This window comes from Aplidium turbinatum, chromosome 17, assembly GCF_918807975.1.
Source record: "Aplidium turbinatum chromosome 17, kaAplTurb1.1, whole genome shotgun sequence".
Lineage (NCBI taxonomy): Eukaryota > Metazoa > Chordata > Ascidiacea > Aplousobranchia > Polyclinidae > Aplidium > Aplidium turbinatum.
The window spans coordinates 330,032-348,077 of NC_137488.1; the positions used below are offsets into that span (position 1 = coordinate 330,032).

General features: G+C 39.4%; 1 protein-coding gene across 1 annotated transcript in view; it reads right to left on the minus strand.

Moving 5' to 3' along the window:
- Positions 1-18,046, minus strand: part of LOC145786816 (uncharacterized) — a 296,407-nt gene that overhangs the window by 60,377 nt on the left and 217,984 nt on the right. Inside the window, exons 58-60 of the mRNA XM_082598556.1 lie at positions 16,637-16,770; positions 15,659-15,800; positions 5,831-5,985 (exon numbers count right to left, since the gene is read on the minus strand). Of these exons, the coding sequence (XP_082454682.1) occupies positions 5,831-5,985; positions 15,659-15,800; positions 16,637-16,770 (431 nt within the window). The remainder of the gene's footprint in view (positions 1-5,830; positions 5,986-15,658; positions 15,801-16,636; positions 16,771-18,046) is intronic.

The window sequence follows — 18,046 nt, forward strand, 5'->3', positions numbered from 1 at the left end:
GCAGCCTATCTGATGAGGCTGTTACCAACGAAGTACCAGACCGAGAAGTATGTCCTTGATGGTGGTTCCCTCATGCATCGCGTACAATGGACGAAGGGAAGCACATACGGCGCCATTGCGGATGGCTATGTCGACTTTACTCTACGCAATTACGGGTTGGCGACAGTCGTTTTCGATGGTTATCGTGATCAACCATCAGTGAAGGACTGCACCCACCAACGCCGTCAGCAGAAAAATCATCCAAAAGTGAGCTTCACTCCAGCAACAGTCTTCACTGGAAACAAGGAGGAATTCCTGTCACAGGGCTGCAATAAGCAAGGGCTGATCAACATGATAGGCAACAAACTGCGAGAGAAAGGCTCCACAGTTATAAACGCTGAAGGAGATGCCGACTATGATATTGTTCAGGCAGCTATTGCAGCTTCTGAATACCACACTACAACCCTGGTTGGAGAAGACACAGATCTCTCGATCCTTCTCCTCTATCATATGGACAGTCGGAAGAAGACAATGTATTTTCGTTTGGACAAGAGGTCAAAAGATCAGAGGGTGTACAATATTGATACCCTAAAGGAATGTCTCGGACAACAGCTATGTTCTCAGTTACTCTTCATCCATGCGTTTACAGGATGCGATACCACCTCACGAATCTTCGGAATAGAGAAGAGAACACTCTTTCAGAAAGCCACCAAAGACGACAAAGAGCTAGAATCCTTGGCACTTGCATTTACAAAACCTGGCCAGAGGGTGGATGCTATTGAAGAGTATGGCAAACAGTTAATGGTTCTACTCTATGCTGGAAAGCAAAGCGATTCGCTGGCATCTTTGCGACATTCTGTGTTGAAAAAGAAAGTAGTTTCAGTGTCATCCTTTGTTGCGCCAGCCCGACTCCCACCAACTGCATCTTCTACAATATTCCATTTCCTGCGTGCTGATCGATCGATCTGATCTGTTTGATTTGATCTGATTGATCTGAATCGATCTGATCTGATCGATTGCACGATCGCTTGCACAACACGGCGATGTACATGTAGGAGGTACGGATTTCCGTGTACCTCTGCTTGTGGACAATGCCAACTTGTGGCCTGTGAAAACCCAAACAATGTCCTTCCATTGGATCAAGACGACACAGACAGTACCGATGGTAATTGTGACGACTACTAGTATGTAACAATCATAACTTGAAAAATAGTACTTCATCTCTGACATTTAGTGCATATACTCTTCCATCATAGGCGTCGATTCCCTGGAGGCAGGGGGGCGCGCCCCCCAGTAGAAATTGTTTGGGGGGGCAGCCACCCTGCTTTTCTGTTCTTTTTTGTAGCTTTGACAGTGTAATTTTATGGAACTGTTCAAATTTGGGTACATATTTCACACTTTTTATCATCTTGCCCCCTCAGATTTTTCTTAAATGTTAAAAAATCGACGCCTATGTCTTTCATGACATCATAATGACATCACAGACGGTTTCTGATATGTTCATTTGGTGCATAGATACCATGTTTATATGTGTTTAATACATTTATAGTGTGTTAATTGAACTAAAAAAAATTTTGTGTACATTGAAAAATTTGGGGGGTCATCATTTTCAAATTATGTAAATTGACCACTTTCCCGGGGTCAGATTTTTGTAGACTTTTTTTCTGGGGTATAGTACAACCTAATCATACACTTAGAACAAAAAAACCTTTTGTATAAATTTTTTTGGGGTCAAACCTTATATTGACCCGCCTATTTACAAATTTCACTTTGTGTAGACCTACTACATCTACTTGAGAGGTTACTGTTACTTTTTCACTCCGTTGTAAATAGTACTCCTTGCTGAGTAAAATTTATTTGAGTTATTCTACTTTTCACTACTGCGTATAGACGGACAATTTTAGTATTTAGTATTTGATTGTTGCAATATTTTCTGTATTTGGCCTATTTACCAAAACTATGAAGAAAGGGAAAAGAAAAGGAAAGAAATAGAGGTTTTCAACATTAAGTGACTTTTATTTATGTAATATGTAAATTTTCGTTTTTTTTTTTCAGGCAAGTTGTGCTGATATCAATCTACTGTATTTTTTTTTGTTTCAATCCAGTTGTACTGAAGAGTCCTATTGCACGAAAACCGGTTCCACAACATAAACTATAACTTTAATTGAAATACTATTGTGAGTGTTAGCCTAGCCAAATGTTTTGAAGGCTTAAACTGTAGAAAAAAAACTAATCATTTGTTTTCTCAGTGATTGCTTCTGTATTAGGTAGATCGCCCATTTGACGTCTTAGTGCCAGATCGCCAGAACGAAGACAATGAACGAAGACAATGAAAACCGTTGAATAAAATCATCCGTGACATTGACCCATGTGCAATATGCAAGAGAATAGTGGGACACAAGATATGTTCAAAAAATAAAAAAAATGTTAACCTCTCGCATTGATTCCCATGGTTTTGTCTATGAGAAATTAAAAAATGACAACCCTTTAGCTACGATGGGATACCCTGCTTCAGGAACCCTAAACATTTCTTATCGATGTTTCCCAAAATGACAAATTTTTGGCCTGTTTAAGCCATAATCCTGCCGGTTGAACTCCTTGTTTCAGCGGAAATCACTTCTATTTAATGCCCTTCTGATAGCTGACACGTGCAAAATCAATTTTTCTGACCGTTTTACTCCATTGACTACGCAGATGAATCAATCCAGAAATCTCAGATGTGCAATGCGGATTTGTAAAAGACAAAGGAACTAGAAACGCCACATTCCTAGTCAGGACACTTGCTGAAAAGTCGATAGAACACAGGGAAGACCTGTAGTCCTGTACCTCTGCTGTCTGGACAACAGCAAAGCCTTCGACCGTGTCACTTATGGATATGCTTGACAGCTTAGTCACAGATGGTACAGATCTCCGACTTCTCAGAAATCTCTACTGGGATCAATCAGCAGCAGTCCCGATAGATGCCAAGCTGAGAAAGTGGATACAAATTCGAAGAGGTATTAGACCGAGGTGCGTAGTCTCACCCGATCTTTTCTCACTCTACGGCGAAATGATCTCGAGACAACTAGATGAAGAAGAAGGCGTCTCGGTAGGCGGACAACACTTTAACAACATAAGATACGCAGACAACACGGTACTAATCGCCACATCAAACTCCAGTTTACAAAACTTACTCGACAGTCATTAACCAAAGTGACAACCTTGGACTTAATTTGGATGCAAAGAAAACCTTCTGCATGACTATCTCATCAAAGGAAATCTCCGATATGGACATTGTACAATCAAAATACAGAATATACCGGTCTCACAAGTAAATAGTTTCAACTATCTGGGTTCTGTAGTTACTTCGAATGGTCGATGCTGGAGCGATGTAAAATCAAGAGTCGCACAATCCAAACAAGCTTTTATCAAAATGGCCAAAATACTGAAATGGCTGAAATACTGAAAATCCTGGGCTAATGCCCGCAGATAGAAAATATGATCAACAGTGCTGAAATTTGGTTCTTACGGAGAATGATGGGAATTAACTGGATGGTCCTCAGTCCTCATCACAACTATCGAAAAAAGGGAAACATCGGGCATGTCTATTGTCCACCGCAAACGCGGAATTGAACACTCGGAAATGATGCGGCGACTTCCTGGTCATAGGCACCAGGGGAGTCCACGTTTGGAGATCTTCAAAAAAATTTCAACATGGACATTTTGTTGGTCATTCTTGACCAGAGACAACTTCTTGGCTACAGTGACCCATGGCCACCTTGAGATGCGGCCTGATTTGTCACATTTTGCGGATTTTGATTACAGCTACTGCTAGTGCTTGACTGACATTTTTTGAGATGTTTTTACTTTTTGCGGTTTCCTAATGACAAAAAACTTTTTTGTTGCCTTGGGGAAGCAGTAGCAAATGAGAAAAAGTAAGTTGAAAAACGCAAAATCAGACTGTTATTGCAAAATAACAGTCTGACTAAAATCTACAAAATCAAATTTTCTTTGTTTTTTAACATGTGAGGATGTTAAAACCTATTGTGTCATCTGGGGAAAAGAATAAAGAAAGCGTAAAAATCTAATTTTTAGAAAAATTTATTTAAACGTTCGCCCAAAGTTAGAAAAACCTGAAAATTTCTGCAAAATGTGACAAATCAGGCCGTATCTTTAGGTGGCCATGAGTGACCTTTTCTTCCATTGTTATTTCTTGACTAAATAAAATGATTGGTGCAAATTATGTAGTTAAGCTCCATAAGTGGCGTTTCAATGCATTTGTCGCGGGCGTTGCTGCCTTCGAATCAACTGAATCGTACATCTGAATGTCTTTGAATAATTTCAAATCGTTTATTGGAGCATCGATGGCACTTGGACACTTGAACCAATACTGTGCATAGACAAGCACTCCAAAATTTACAAATCGTTGTAACTTGATCATTCTTTTACTGGTAATTATTTTTTGTTCAATTTGAGCACCTGGTCTTTTAATAGAACCATCTTTATTGCATATATCAGTTTTGCCATCCACCTAGTCTTATGAATGGCACCTGGTCATCGAAAGGTAAAGTTAACACTGTTTTCTCTTTCACTCAGATACAATTTGGTCAGTTGGATTAATTCATTGTAATCGTCACGAAGTAAATACTTCTTATCCAATGTTTCAAGATCGATGACTGTTGTTTATTTTAATGTGTTAGCTGCATCATGAATGCAGATATAGTCATCATTATTCATGGTGAATATTGGCACGGATTTAGATTCAATAAAATGCCAGGAATCTCGAAATTGGACACAAAGTAAACTATTCAGTAACAATAAGTGACTGTGAGACAGATAAAACTGTATTGTATTTTACCTGCCTACACATTCTGACTTTTTGAAGCAATCTACCTTTACTGCAATTACATTCCACACTAACCCATATAGTGAATGATATTATGGGATTAAAATATTATACAGCTGAGTAAAATTATATTAAAACCTGTTTATCACATAATAGAATTTGAGCAAAAGTCAGCATCAGGTCATTTTCAAAAGTATTTTACTAAAAATTTACACAGGTTGAACATTTTCAATTGAGTGTTTGTATTTGATAACATTTTTCTGGATAACATAAAGCAAAATCCAGGCTTTTATCTTCACCAAGATTTCATTTCTGAAGCTAGAAGCAAGATGCGTTGAACGTTTTTTGCTTAAAAATATGAAAAAAGTAAAAATAAGGGCAATTTCAAAAGCATTTTACAAAAATATGAATAAGTCAAATATGTGCAATTTATTGTTTATATTTAAAATAACTTTTCTAGACAACATAAAGCCAAATCCAGACTTTTGTCATCAACAAAATTGTATTTACGAACTTGTAAACTAGGCGTGATAATTGTTTTTACTTCAATCGAAAAGAGCAAATGTAAAAATTTAATATTACTCAATAATTTTGATACCAATATTCATTTTAGAGTTAACCTCCATTGTAAAAAAAATTTGTGGCTATATTTAAAAGGGTCGGGGCGTTTGAATCACCCTAGCGTGCAGCTTAACTGAAAGATTTACCCTTTTTTAGATAAAAGTCATTTTTTTATTCTGTCTGAAGGCTCGGGTTTCAAGTAGCAAAATATAGTCAAAAATGAGCTTCAGATTCAGGTAAACCCAGGTTGGAAATGTTAGTTTGGACTAAGTCTAGGATGATGTTACGGGTCCAAAAATTTGCTAAAGAACTCGGAAATTTGAAATTTACCTTTCTTGGAAGATTTTACCAGTATTTTCCCTTCCTGTGAGGTAATTGTTCTGCTTTCAAAAGATGTCCCATAAAGTAAGTTTGGTGTCCAAGAGAACGGTGTTATCTTTTCAAACCACAAATCAATCACGGCACCTGTACAAGCATCTGTGCATGCATTCCAGCGCGACATTGAAGGCATCTTCGGTCATGTCAATGTAAGCATCAGCTGGTACATCGCAAATTAGCTTTCCTAGCATAATAACATCATCTTCTTCAAGGACAGTGAAGTTGCGATCCGGATCACGTTTCTGAACAACAAAAAATATACAATAACACAAAATAAACACCTCATACTTTTCCAGCCAATGGGCAGAAATAAATAAAACAGTGGCAGCAGAAAAGTGGTCTTCTATGATGTTTTGTAAGAATCTTTATCCTCGGACTGAAAAATCTTCTTTGCAAACTTAAACCGAGCATTTTCGCATACTTGTAGAGGCTTTGAACCATTGAAGCAGGCTCGGTCACCGAGATTGACAGAGTGAAACTTCCGCTTGTTGTCGAAGTGGGATTGTCTGTGAATTATTCTTTCGTCTAGGTGCCGCTGAATGGAAATCTGTCTTTGAAATGCGTTGATTAAACACACAACTCGACAGTCGAACCATCACCGCTTAATCTTGCCGTTTCTTTTTTTATGAAACCTGGTGCTTAACTAACTTCGCTATCAAGCCTGACAGGCTTCTTTGAAGCAGAATGGAGGAAAAGTAATTTTCCCATAGGTATTTGATGAAATATATCTGTCATTTGTTTTTTTCTTCTTCAATTTTAACTTTTAGCGTCACACCAAGCACAAAAAAACTTTCGTGTAAAATGCTTCAAAATCATCAGATTTTACCCAAAATAAATTAACTGAGCCTGTGTTTATGCATTCTTAGCAGTAATAAAAGAAGTATGCCGAAAAAACTATAAAAAACTAAAGCTTATGACAAATCCCAAAATAACGAAATATCAGTCCACATTTGGAATAATTGATGCGTCTGCAAACATTATTATACAGTATATGTTTTTTCTAATTACATTCATATTGCAAAGTAGGGTTGAGATTTCAAAATTGAATTAGAAATCCAAAGATTTTTGCTCTGACTTGATGTAAAATATTGTTTCTTTTTCATTGTATTGCGCTTTAACATATTACCAAAAAATAAAATTGTTTGATCTTTTCACTTTTTGCGAAAGTCGCAGTTTCAATTTCGATCGCAACTTCATCAAATTATAAAGCTTTAGTAGAGAGTTTATTTGTTCAACCATGACAAACAAAACAAAGTAACTTTAGCGGGTTTAACATGTTTCATTACAAAGAGATATGACATAATTAAAGAATCAACTCAAACGTTTTCGACATGTGCGTGTCCTCATCAGGAATTACTCAATACTAGAATGCCCAATTTTTTTTACTACCTAAAGCGCCCAGCGGCAGTCGTTTTGACTACTTTCGATACTGTGAAATAAAACAAACATTTTTTGTTCTTTTTTGTTTGTTTATCTTTATCCTGCATTGCGGGAAAGCGGACTTGAGCGCTATGCATCGGTGTACGCCTTCCGACATACACCTGACCCACGCTGCAGCCGACGGCAATGTCTGTTTCCGGTTGTCTACTTTACTTATGACTTAAATTTGGTACTACCCATTACTCGAAATCGATCACTAGGTAGAGGCAATTATCGTTAAGTTTCTTGCCCAGAGAAACAACAGCAAGTGCGGGTGGCTGGAGTCGAACATGCAGGCTCTCGACTGCGAGCCCAACGCGCTAACCACTCGGCCACGGCTGCCGACATTTATTGTGTTATTTGCTGGTATGTAACTTGTAACTTTTTAATAAAAGTTAAATCGACTTATATGAGAATTTCACTTGCATGTTGGATTGTTGGTGCTACATGTAGATTGTAGCACTTAGGAATAAAATTTTTTATGCAACTTCAAGTTTCTGTCTTGCAGTTTAATTTTATGTATATTGTCCACGCTCATAATAATGACACATACAAATATTTGTTTGCTAGCACAATACAGTTCAACTGAAAATGTCGATAAAGCTGAACTTTTTATTTTTATTATTTTGTCGCTCAGCAAACTCCCCTCGTCAGTGCCCCGTTTCTGCTAATGCCATCGCTTCCCAGCTAGTGCAGAACAGGGTGTACAAGACAAAGGACCGCAAGGCATCCCGCCTTGTTGTCAAGGAGGTATCTGCCCTATGGCGAGTGGAAACACCACCAGAAGAAACAATCTCTGGAGACTTCACTCCAAAGGAATTCGCCACCGCCCTCCGCCTAGGGAAACCACACAAGTCTCCAGGGCCCGATAAGATCTGCCCTGAGCTTGTGCTCCATGCTGGCCATGCCCTAAAGTCCTGGTTACGTAGATTCCTCTCTTCCTGCCTGCACCACCTCACAATCCCAAAAATCTGGAGAAGAGCTTTAGTAGCTGCGATCCCTAAGCCTCACAAGCCACCAGAGGACCCAAGGAGTTATCGTCCGATATCCCTCCTCTGTGTTCCTTTCAAGATCCTCGAAAGACTGATCTATGCCCGCGTCAACCCAATCATCGACCCGCTCCTTCCAAAAGAGCAAGCTGGGTTTCGGCGCGGAAAATCCACTGTAGATCAGGTCACACTTTTGACCCAAGACATCGAGGACTGCTTTGAGGCAAAAAAGAAGGCCGGCGCTGTGTTTCTAGATCTCACAGCTGCCTACGATACTGTATGGCATCGCGGCCTTACTTACAAGCTGCTTCGCCTGCTTCCTGACCGACATATGGTCCATATGATTATGGAACTTGTCAGGAATCGAAGCTTCACCCTCACCACCGGCAACCCACGGCGAAGCAGACTGAGACGCCTGAAAAACGGCGTCCCACAGGGATCGGTCCTGGCTCCACTTCTTTTCAACATCTACACCCACGACCTGCCAACCACGGTCTACGCAAAATACGCTTATGCGGACGATCTGGCAATTCTCCACTCCACAAAGTCGTGGGAGAATCTAGAAGACACCTTGAGCCAGGACATGCAAACCATCTCAGCTTATCTCCAGAACTGGCGACTGAAACTCAGCGAAACCAAAACTGTGGCGGCAGCTTTCCACCTACACAATTGGGAAGCTGATCGAGAGCTACATGTCCACAACAACGGAAAACCTCTGTCCTTCTGCCCCGAGCCAAGGTATCTTGGGGTGACACTAGACAGATCGCTCACATACCGCCACCATTTGGTGTCACTGCGCAAGAAACTCACATCCCGCGCTGCATTACTGAAGCGCCTGGCAGGCTCTAGCTGGGGGGCGAGGGCTGACACTTTGCGAATAGCAGCCTTAGCCCTTGTCTACTCTTCAGCAGAGTACTGTGCACCTGTCTGGCGCCGCAGTGCTCACTGCCATAACATCGACACTGCCATAAACAGCGCTCTGCGCACAGTGACCGGATGCCTGCGTCCCACACCATTGGACAATCTCCCAATTCTCGCTGGCATCCAACCTGCTGAGCTTCGTCGCGAAAAAGCCACTCTGTCCCTCGGTCGACGGGCACTGGAGCCTAATCATCTTCTCCACCACAAGATCTCTGCCTTCTCAAACGGGCACCCCCGCCGACTGAAATCAAGACACCCATTCGTGCCAGCCGCTCGACTTCTGATCAACGAAGCTGATGAACAAGACATCTCTGCGGCTACTTGGGCGGACCATAAATGGAATTCTGAATGGAGCTCAAGCACCACCAGACTCTATTCATTCATCCCCGACGCTGACACACGCCCCATCGGCCTGACACTACAAAAACAGGCATGGGTGCGCCTCAACCGTCTCCGTACGGGCGTCGGACTTTTCCGCTCAACCATGCACCAATGGGGAATGGCCTCTTCCTCCTCCTGTGAATGTGGTGCCGAGGAACAGACCGCAGACCACATCATCAATACGTTACATCAATATCAGACGTTACTGTACCATCTTCAAGCCACCTAACGGAGTGGAAGGTCTGCGCGTCATGGATGATGAAACTAAAGACTGGCTGCTCTCTAGCAGCCTTCCAGTGTAGTCCGGGAACATCGTGAATCTGGGATGGTAAAAGGATAGACCCTCGGCCCCAGAAGCTCAGACGACGACGACGAGTACTATGCCTCTATTCTCAGCGGCATTATAAACATATGGAGAAGGAAGTTCAGTTTGTGAAGTGTCAGGTGCCAATATTCTGATCTATTCCCTCTTCATTTACTGCAGAATCAGTATCATCTATCACCTGAAGAGCTTCGGTTGCTTCAGGTTGATTATGAATCCGACGTCGTTTAGGAGAGCGAACAGGTAAGCGAGGGCCAGAATTGAAATTCTATGATGAGCCCTGCTCAGATTCGTCACTGGAAGTAAAATCTAAGTGTAGCTCAGGAACATGTGAGTTGCCAAATTCAGACCCAGTGTCTTCACACTCAGATACGTCATCAGGAATATTACGCAAATATTCAAGAACTTCGTCTTCTTCCAGAACGTCTTCTTCTCGACATAACTGTATTGCACTAGACTGTCTACTGCTGCTGGTTAGGAAAATACAGAATGAAGGAAAAGCGATAGCCAGCACTTTGGGACATAAACAGATAACTGAGATAAACTGAACAGATAAACCAATGAAATAGTGAAAAAAAATCTGATAATAATGGCTACTGCCACAAAAGCTTAACAGATGGTCAAAATGACTACATTGGGCATTGAAGAAAATTTGGGTCATATGACCCTTAAACAAATACATTTCTAAGTGTTAATTCGAAATCCATTTAAGTTCACCGATTGATTAAACGTTACATCTGGACAGTGACTTGGAAATAACAGCAAAAAGACTGTACTGAAGTTGCTGCTGCTGTCGTATCCAGGCTTAGACCTGGTGATTGAAGATATAGATTAAGTGGACGGGAAGGCAAGGAAGCCAATCTTCGTGTCCACCTTCAAGCATGCCTTAAAGTGTCCTGCCAAAGACACAGCCGCATGCTCTTAAGCGGTTTCGAACCGGTGCTCTTTCGAGTGCCGTTCCAGGACTCTCACCACTCGGCTATGCAGCCGGCCGACTGAAGTGATTCATCTTGTTGCATTTCTAGCACTTTTTTCCATAAGCAGGGCAGTTTCTTCGGCGATGAGACTTTCCGCATCGTGGACAGTTCTTGATAAAGTTGTCTTGTGGTTTCGATGGTGTTGGATTCTGCACTTTCTGGATTACTGATTTATAGTTTTGAAGACATTTCATTCACTTTTTTTAAAAATCCGAATCTCTTAACAAAACTTGTTGCAATTTGTCTGGAATAGAAAAAAACAATTTAGTCTCTAATCATTCTGTTGCTTCTTCGAAGTTACATCCTTCAGCTCGTTGTCTGAGTTCCGTTAAGAATGTGTCGAAAGGCTGTTGCTATTGCACTCCAAAATCTATAACTTTCCATGTCTGAGTTCAGTTAAGAATGTGTTTTGTTTGTTTGTTTGTTTTATTATCTTTATCCTGCATTGCGGGAAAGCGGACTTGAGCGCTATGCATCGGTGTACGGTGTACGCCTTCCGACGTACACTTGACCCACGCTGCAGCAGACTGCAATGTCTGTTTCTGGTTGTCTACTCTACTTATGACTGAAATTTGGTACTACCCATTACTCGAAATCGATCACTGAGTAGAGGCAATTATCGTAAAGTTTCTTGCCCAGATAAACAACAGCAAGTGTGGGTGGCTGGAGTCGAACATGCAAGCTCTCGACTGCGAGCCCGACGCGCTTGAAAGGTTGTTTTGTTTGTTTGTCGTATCCAGGCTTACACCCGGTGGTTGAAGATTCAGATTAAGTGGACGGGAAGACAAGGAAGCCAATCTTCGTGTCCACCTTCAGGCATGCCTTCAAGTGTTCCGTCAAAGACACAGCCGCATGCTTTTGAGCGGTGTGTAACCGGTGCCCTTTCCATTACATTTCCAGGGCTCTTACCACTCGGCTATGCAGCCGACGAAACAAAGGTTGTTGATACTGCCCTTTCCACAATCTATAACTTTCCATGTCTGAGTTTAGTTTAGAATGTGTCGAAAGGTTGTTGATATTGCACTTTCCAGAATATATAACTTTTCATGACTGAGTTCTGTGTAGGAAGGCAATATTCTTTAATCTTTTTTTTTGCCCTATTCATCGAAGTTCATCTGAAAGACAGCTTGTATAAATTGTGGTCCTGCACATTGAAGTATGCTGGCTGCTATTATTTTGTCTGCTTTTTCGTAAGCTCCACTTGCATTGAAATAACCTTCAAGATGCTGCCTCCATCTCTTGTATGCTTCTGATAAATTGAGATCGCGTAAGTCTAAGGGACAGGGCGCTCTAAAGTTATTATTTGCATCTTTTTAAGCAATTTACTTTCAACAGTTAACTTCTTTCATTTGTTTAACCCTATCTTTGTACGAGCTGTTTTTGTACGCGGAATGTACGTCACCGGCTATCTTAGCCCCATGCTAATTAATCGCTGATAACGGAAGCTATGAAAATCACAGAGCCAAAATATTTTACAAGATAATAGCCATGTGTATTGACAATACTATTGTGCATATAGAAATTAAATTTGTACCCAACAAATTTATTGAAATAAATTGTTTTAAATGAAAAAACGTCAGACAGTCAGTTTTTAGTCTAATTTCCCGAAAATAGCTTCAAAATTGAAATTTTTGAATTATAACATAGACTAATGTTAAACTAAACAAAAAATTACTTTTGTTCATAAATACAAGCCATTTTTGAGAGTTTTTACATTTCAAAGTAATTGCACTACCATTTATATTGCACTTACATTAACATATATATAACTAGCATTGCACAAAAATGTCTAGCCACCTGAGACGAAATGCTTATTGTGAAGGGCAGGAAGGTAGAAAAATGACCAGTGTAAATTTAAAAAATTTGCAAAGAATAAAAACTAAAAGTCAAGAAATTTCACATTTCTAGCATATTTCCTTCTGTGAAATATTTCACTACTAGAGTGGGCTGTCCTTATAAAGCCCCGCGTCGCTACAGATAGGGTTAACTTAAAGTTTTCGCTGCCACCATGTTAACAAAAAGGAGAGAGAGAACATAATTATATTACGTGTTGAATGTACTAGGTACAACTAAAGAATGATTAAAACTCAGAACTAAGAACATCACGCCTACCAATTATGATGTCAGATAAATAATTTACGTTGGTGCTTGATGCTCCATCAACAAAATTTAAACCGAAAAAATAAAACTAGAGCAATGCTTCAAGTATTAAAACAACTCAAAGGTGGCAACAAACAAAAAAACTTTCATCTGGTCCAGGGAAGAGAACTTTTAAAAGTTGAAAACAAAATGCTTTCTGCCTGCAAAGATTGCTGCGTTAATCTACTGAACGTGAAGAAATCTTCTTTCACTACACTTGACTGCAATACACTGATCAAGTTGGGACATACGCTGCTGACGCCTCTACAATTATCACCAGACTATTCGAAATGCATAGATCGCTGACAGTTGTTAAAACCTTCCGTAACCACAAAACACCAGGATGAGATGTATTATTAAAGCTATAAAATATGGAAGGTCAAACAATGCACAAACTTGTACTAAAGTTATGTAATGCTGTGTGGCAAACAAGCAAAGCATCAGATGAATGGAAAAAAAGTTTAATAATGCCACTTCCCAAATCATGAAACTTAAAGGTGATGAGTAATTATAGAGGAATCTCACTAATCAATCGTGCAGCAAAATTATACAATCGATTGATTTTAAACCGTCTACAACCTGCATTTAACAAATTCATCTTTTAAAAAGAATGCAAGAAAACTCCATCGAATGGCAAAGATCACTGGTTGTCACCTTTATTGATTTTCAAAAACCATTTGACAGCATAAATGGCAAAGCCTTGTTTTACATTTTGGAAGCTGCTCAATGCTCATGTATCACTAGAAGTAACTCGGAGAATCGAAGTACCATAGGCTACAATGAATAAATTGAATGAGGCTGTTCATCAAGTATTTAGTTAAATAACATGATGCGTTGTACTGGTGCAAACTAAGCTAAACTATCACAAGATATATAAAGTGACAATCTGTTTTTATTCCAACGTTTCGTCAATCAGACACGACTGACTTCTTCAGGGAGCTAGACATGGTTTTCAACATGCCAAATTGCCTTCATATATGATGAGGCATTTGCTGATGATGTTACTCTGCTGGATGAAACCATCAAAAGTGCCTGAAGTTACATTGAAAGACTACAGGAGCTAGCTGAAGACTAAAGGCTGGAACCGTACATTGTATGGAATTTGTAATGTGAAGAAAACAAAATAAGTGACTATTAATATTCCCACAGGACACTAATTACAAATCAATGGACTAAACCTACAACACACAAATGAGTTTATAATTACGGAAAAAAATTCAGATCAATGAAAAATCTGCTAATAAAAGTAGAGAAAAACTATGGCGACCTTTGAGAAAACACATTAAAACTTCCAATTCCATAGCATTTAAACTACTTTGAAATCAACCAAAAGTAACCCAGGTAAGCTGTCTGCTTAAAGCGTTTGATTAAATTTATAACGGTGAGTGTATTGGCGATAAGCGGTGAGTTGTAAAAGCTGTAGCCTATGTAAGGTGGCAAACATTAATTACTGTATGTTTAAAAGAGACCTTATCACTGTCTAAAACAGTAGGCTACTTCTTAAGGAGCCAAAACATTTTTTTAAGGGGCTGTGCGAGGATGCATTCACTCAAAGAAAAAGTACTAAGATTAACGCATAAAATTAAAATATTTGAGAGAAACTTTTCAGTGCCACTTTTAAACGTTCAGAGATCCACAGGTTTGACAACTATTTTAGAACGTTCCGTGATTAAAAACGGTAGAAAAAATGCACAATCTGCAGTGCCAGTGAAAGAATCAACTCTTTGATTTTCAACCTGTTTTGCAAGTTCACTGCTCAAGGGGGGCCGTTTTTGGATCAAAATCAATCAGCTGTTACCTGTGATCTGCTGGTGTTATTTCAAACCAAACAATGGAAAACTAGTCGATACGCCTCTCTGCTTGCGCATTTTGATGCACGAAGCAATGAACTTATGCCTTGTAAGAGCAATCAGCAAAAATTCACCAAAATCTTTAATTTACAAGAAAATTACACAGATTTTAGTATTAATATCATCAGATCCACCTTGCGGTTTTGGAAAAAGTCAAGAAAAGCCAAGTGCATGGCGTTACTCTGCTAGTAATCAAAGGAAATATGGGGGGTGGGCAGATCTGGCACCCCCTTTGAGAAGCAAATTGTTAAGCTTAACCCTATCTTAATACAAGCTGTTTTCGCACGCGAAAAGGACGTCACGGGCTATTTTAGCCCCATGCTAATTAATCGCTAATAACGGGAGCTATGAAAATCACAGAACCAAAATATTTTCCAAGGTAATAGCCATGTGTATTGTGGATATAGAAATTGAATTTTTACTCAACAAATTTATTGAAATAAAGTGTTTCAGATCAAAAAACGTCAGACAGTCGGTTTTTATTCTAATTTTCCGAAAATAGCTTCAAAATTGAAATTTTTGAATTATAACTAAACTAAACAAAAAATTACTTGTGCTCATTAATATAAGGCGTTTTTGAACGTTTGTACATTTTAAAGTAATTGCACTACCATTTATATTGCACTATCAATAACATTTATATAACTACCATTGCACGAAAATGTCTAGTCACCTGAGACGAAATGCTTATTGTGAAGGGCAGGAAGGTGGAAAAATGACCAGTTTAGGTTTTGAAAATTCGCAAAGGATAAAAACTAAAAGTCAAGAAATTTCACATTTCTGGCATATTTCCTTCTGTGAAATATTTTACTAATAGAATGGGGCGTCCTCATAAAACCCTGTGTCGCTACAGATAGGGTTAATCAATGAAATGTTACTTGTAAAGTCATTTTGCTACAGCAGGGTAAGTAACTAACCAGGCAGTTGATCGCTCCTTTCGCTAGCTTCATACGTTTCTTATCACCGGAACCGTTGGGAAGGACATTAAGTTGTGCATCTCCGATCCTCTGGTACAGTGTCTCACACAGCACAGCAGGAGTGGCGTTGACCACTTCAGGCCTGAATAATCATTTTATTCTCCATAAGATGTTGACGTTGTACATTAACTTAAGAAATTTTTTGATAACCATCTTCACAATATATGGGAAACAGAAAAATACTAGCAAATTTAAAACGGCTTAAATTTTCTTGAAATAGAGAAAAATCAACTTGTTTAAGGTCGTGGGCCACAAGCTAATTTATAAAACCCTGTAAGCGCCAAAAGTTAAAACCTTGGCCACCTTTATACACAGGCCAGGACAACGTACAGCTTAAAATTTAACTGAAGGCTGATCTGTTAGTAGCCAAAACTGCTAGTATAAGTTGATTGTTTTAGTATTAATTAATAAATATAGTTTTTGTGTATACTTTGTGCGATTTTGCGTGTGCGTGTACTTTGTGTGATTTTGCGTACTCCTGTGCTATTGTTACCATTCAAATAACAAACTAAATTTTAGCATTTGTGTTGGAAGTCCAAAAAATGTCTGACAACACCAATAAATGGAAAAAAATTGTCATTTTTTAACCTAATATTAAAAGAATTGCAGTGTTTTGAGACGCAGTGATCACACTTTGGCAATTTGAATTATCAAAACTATCATATCAAAGAGATAAAATGTAAATTAAGATTAGATTTCAAAATCAAAATTACATCGGCCTTCACGTCAGGCATGTTTAAGTGTATATATAGATCGCTATTCTTGAAACAATCAAAAAACATGTGCCAACCTGCAGAGGTAAAATATTGAAAGGTAAGAAATAAAAATAACTTTGAATAATTTGAAAAACAGTAATAAAAGCATTCCTGAAAACAGTAATGATCCAAACATATTGATGAGGTTTCAATTTCAACCTACTTCATGAATACAGCGATGTCTTGTGGAATAGTTTCAAGCGTAGTTTCGAGATCAGGATCGGATTCGTTTGACAAATAATTTTTTCCTTTCACAACTTGATTGGAAAAGTGAAGTTTTGATTGCAAGCATTCATCCTTGAAAGAAGAAACAAAAAGGTGATCCTAGGTCTACAGCAGTGGTTCCCAGCCTGGGGGTAAATTACCCCTGGGGGTAATTTGCTTATTTTTTTGGGGTAACGATACCCGATTTGGAAACAGTGAAGGTTGTGAACTTTATAAAAGCGAAATAATTGAAGAGCCGTCTTTTCAAGGAACTGTGCAAGAAGATGGAAGATACGAAGCATTACTGTACCACACAGAAGTAGGCTATACTATGGCTGTCTCGTGGCAAAGTGATAACCCGCCTGGTCGAACTTCGTGAGGCTGTGTAGGCCTACATGTTTTTCTGATAGAAAAGAAGTAGGACTTGGCTGAATACTTCCCTAACCAACAGTGGATTTCCCAGCTGTGCTACCTGGCTGATATCTTTGGTGAATTAAACAAAGGCAATCTTCTAATTCAAGGCAAGAATGTAACTGTGATCGACACCAACGTAGCCATAGCAGCATTTATCGCGAAGATTAAATTGTGGAACAAGCGAGTTGAAAGAGGCACAGTGGCGCAGTTTTAGACGCTTGACATGTAGGCTACCTCAAGGCAATAGACTTGAGTTGACAGCGGCGTTGAAGGAGGACATAGCTGGCCACTTAGGTCAGTTAGCCAAGAAGATGGACAACTACTTTCCGAATTTGGACACGGCTAGTCTCTAACGTTGCACTGAGCCCTTCACATGTGATGACAGCCAGGTGAATGATGACGACTTTCCGGCCAAAGAAGAATTTATCACTCTCCGAATGAACGAAAGCGTTTAAACTTGATTTCAAGGGGAAAGGCTTGGAACCTTTTTGGTTTGGCAGAATCCAGGACGCACCAACATTAACGACACCAGCATTAAATATTCTGACATATTTTTCAACAACGTACCGGTAGCCTACTGTATCGCTGTGAACAAGGATTTTCACCTGTCATGGGAATGAAGACAAAAAAGCGCAATCGCCTGCATGTCGAAAGCGACACAAGAATCGCCCTCAGTACCACAAAGCCCAGGATCACAAAGCTGGCAGCTGAAATCCAGGCCCAACCTTCGCATTAAATGTTTACCACGCATTGTTATCTTGTATTCAGTATTGTATTGCATTTTCATTGTCATAGTTAGCCCTTTGAAATACATAGCAATAAACACTTTTGTTTTTGAAAATTGGTCGTGGAGATAATTGGCTCACTTCAGGGTGGAGATTAGGGTAACAGACAAAAAAAGGTTGGGAACCACTGGTCTACAGTATAAAATATGCCATTTTAACTAGCCTACTTA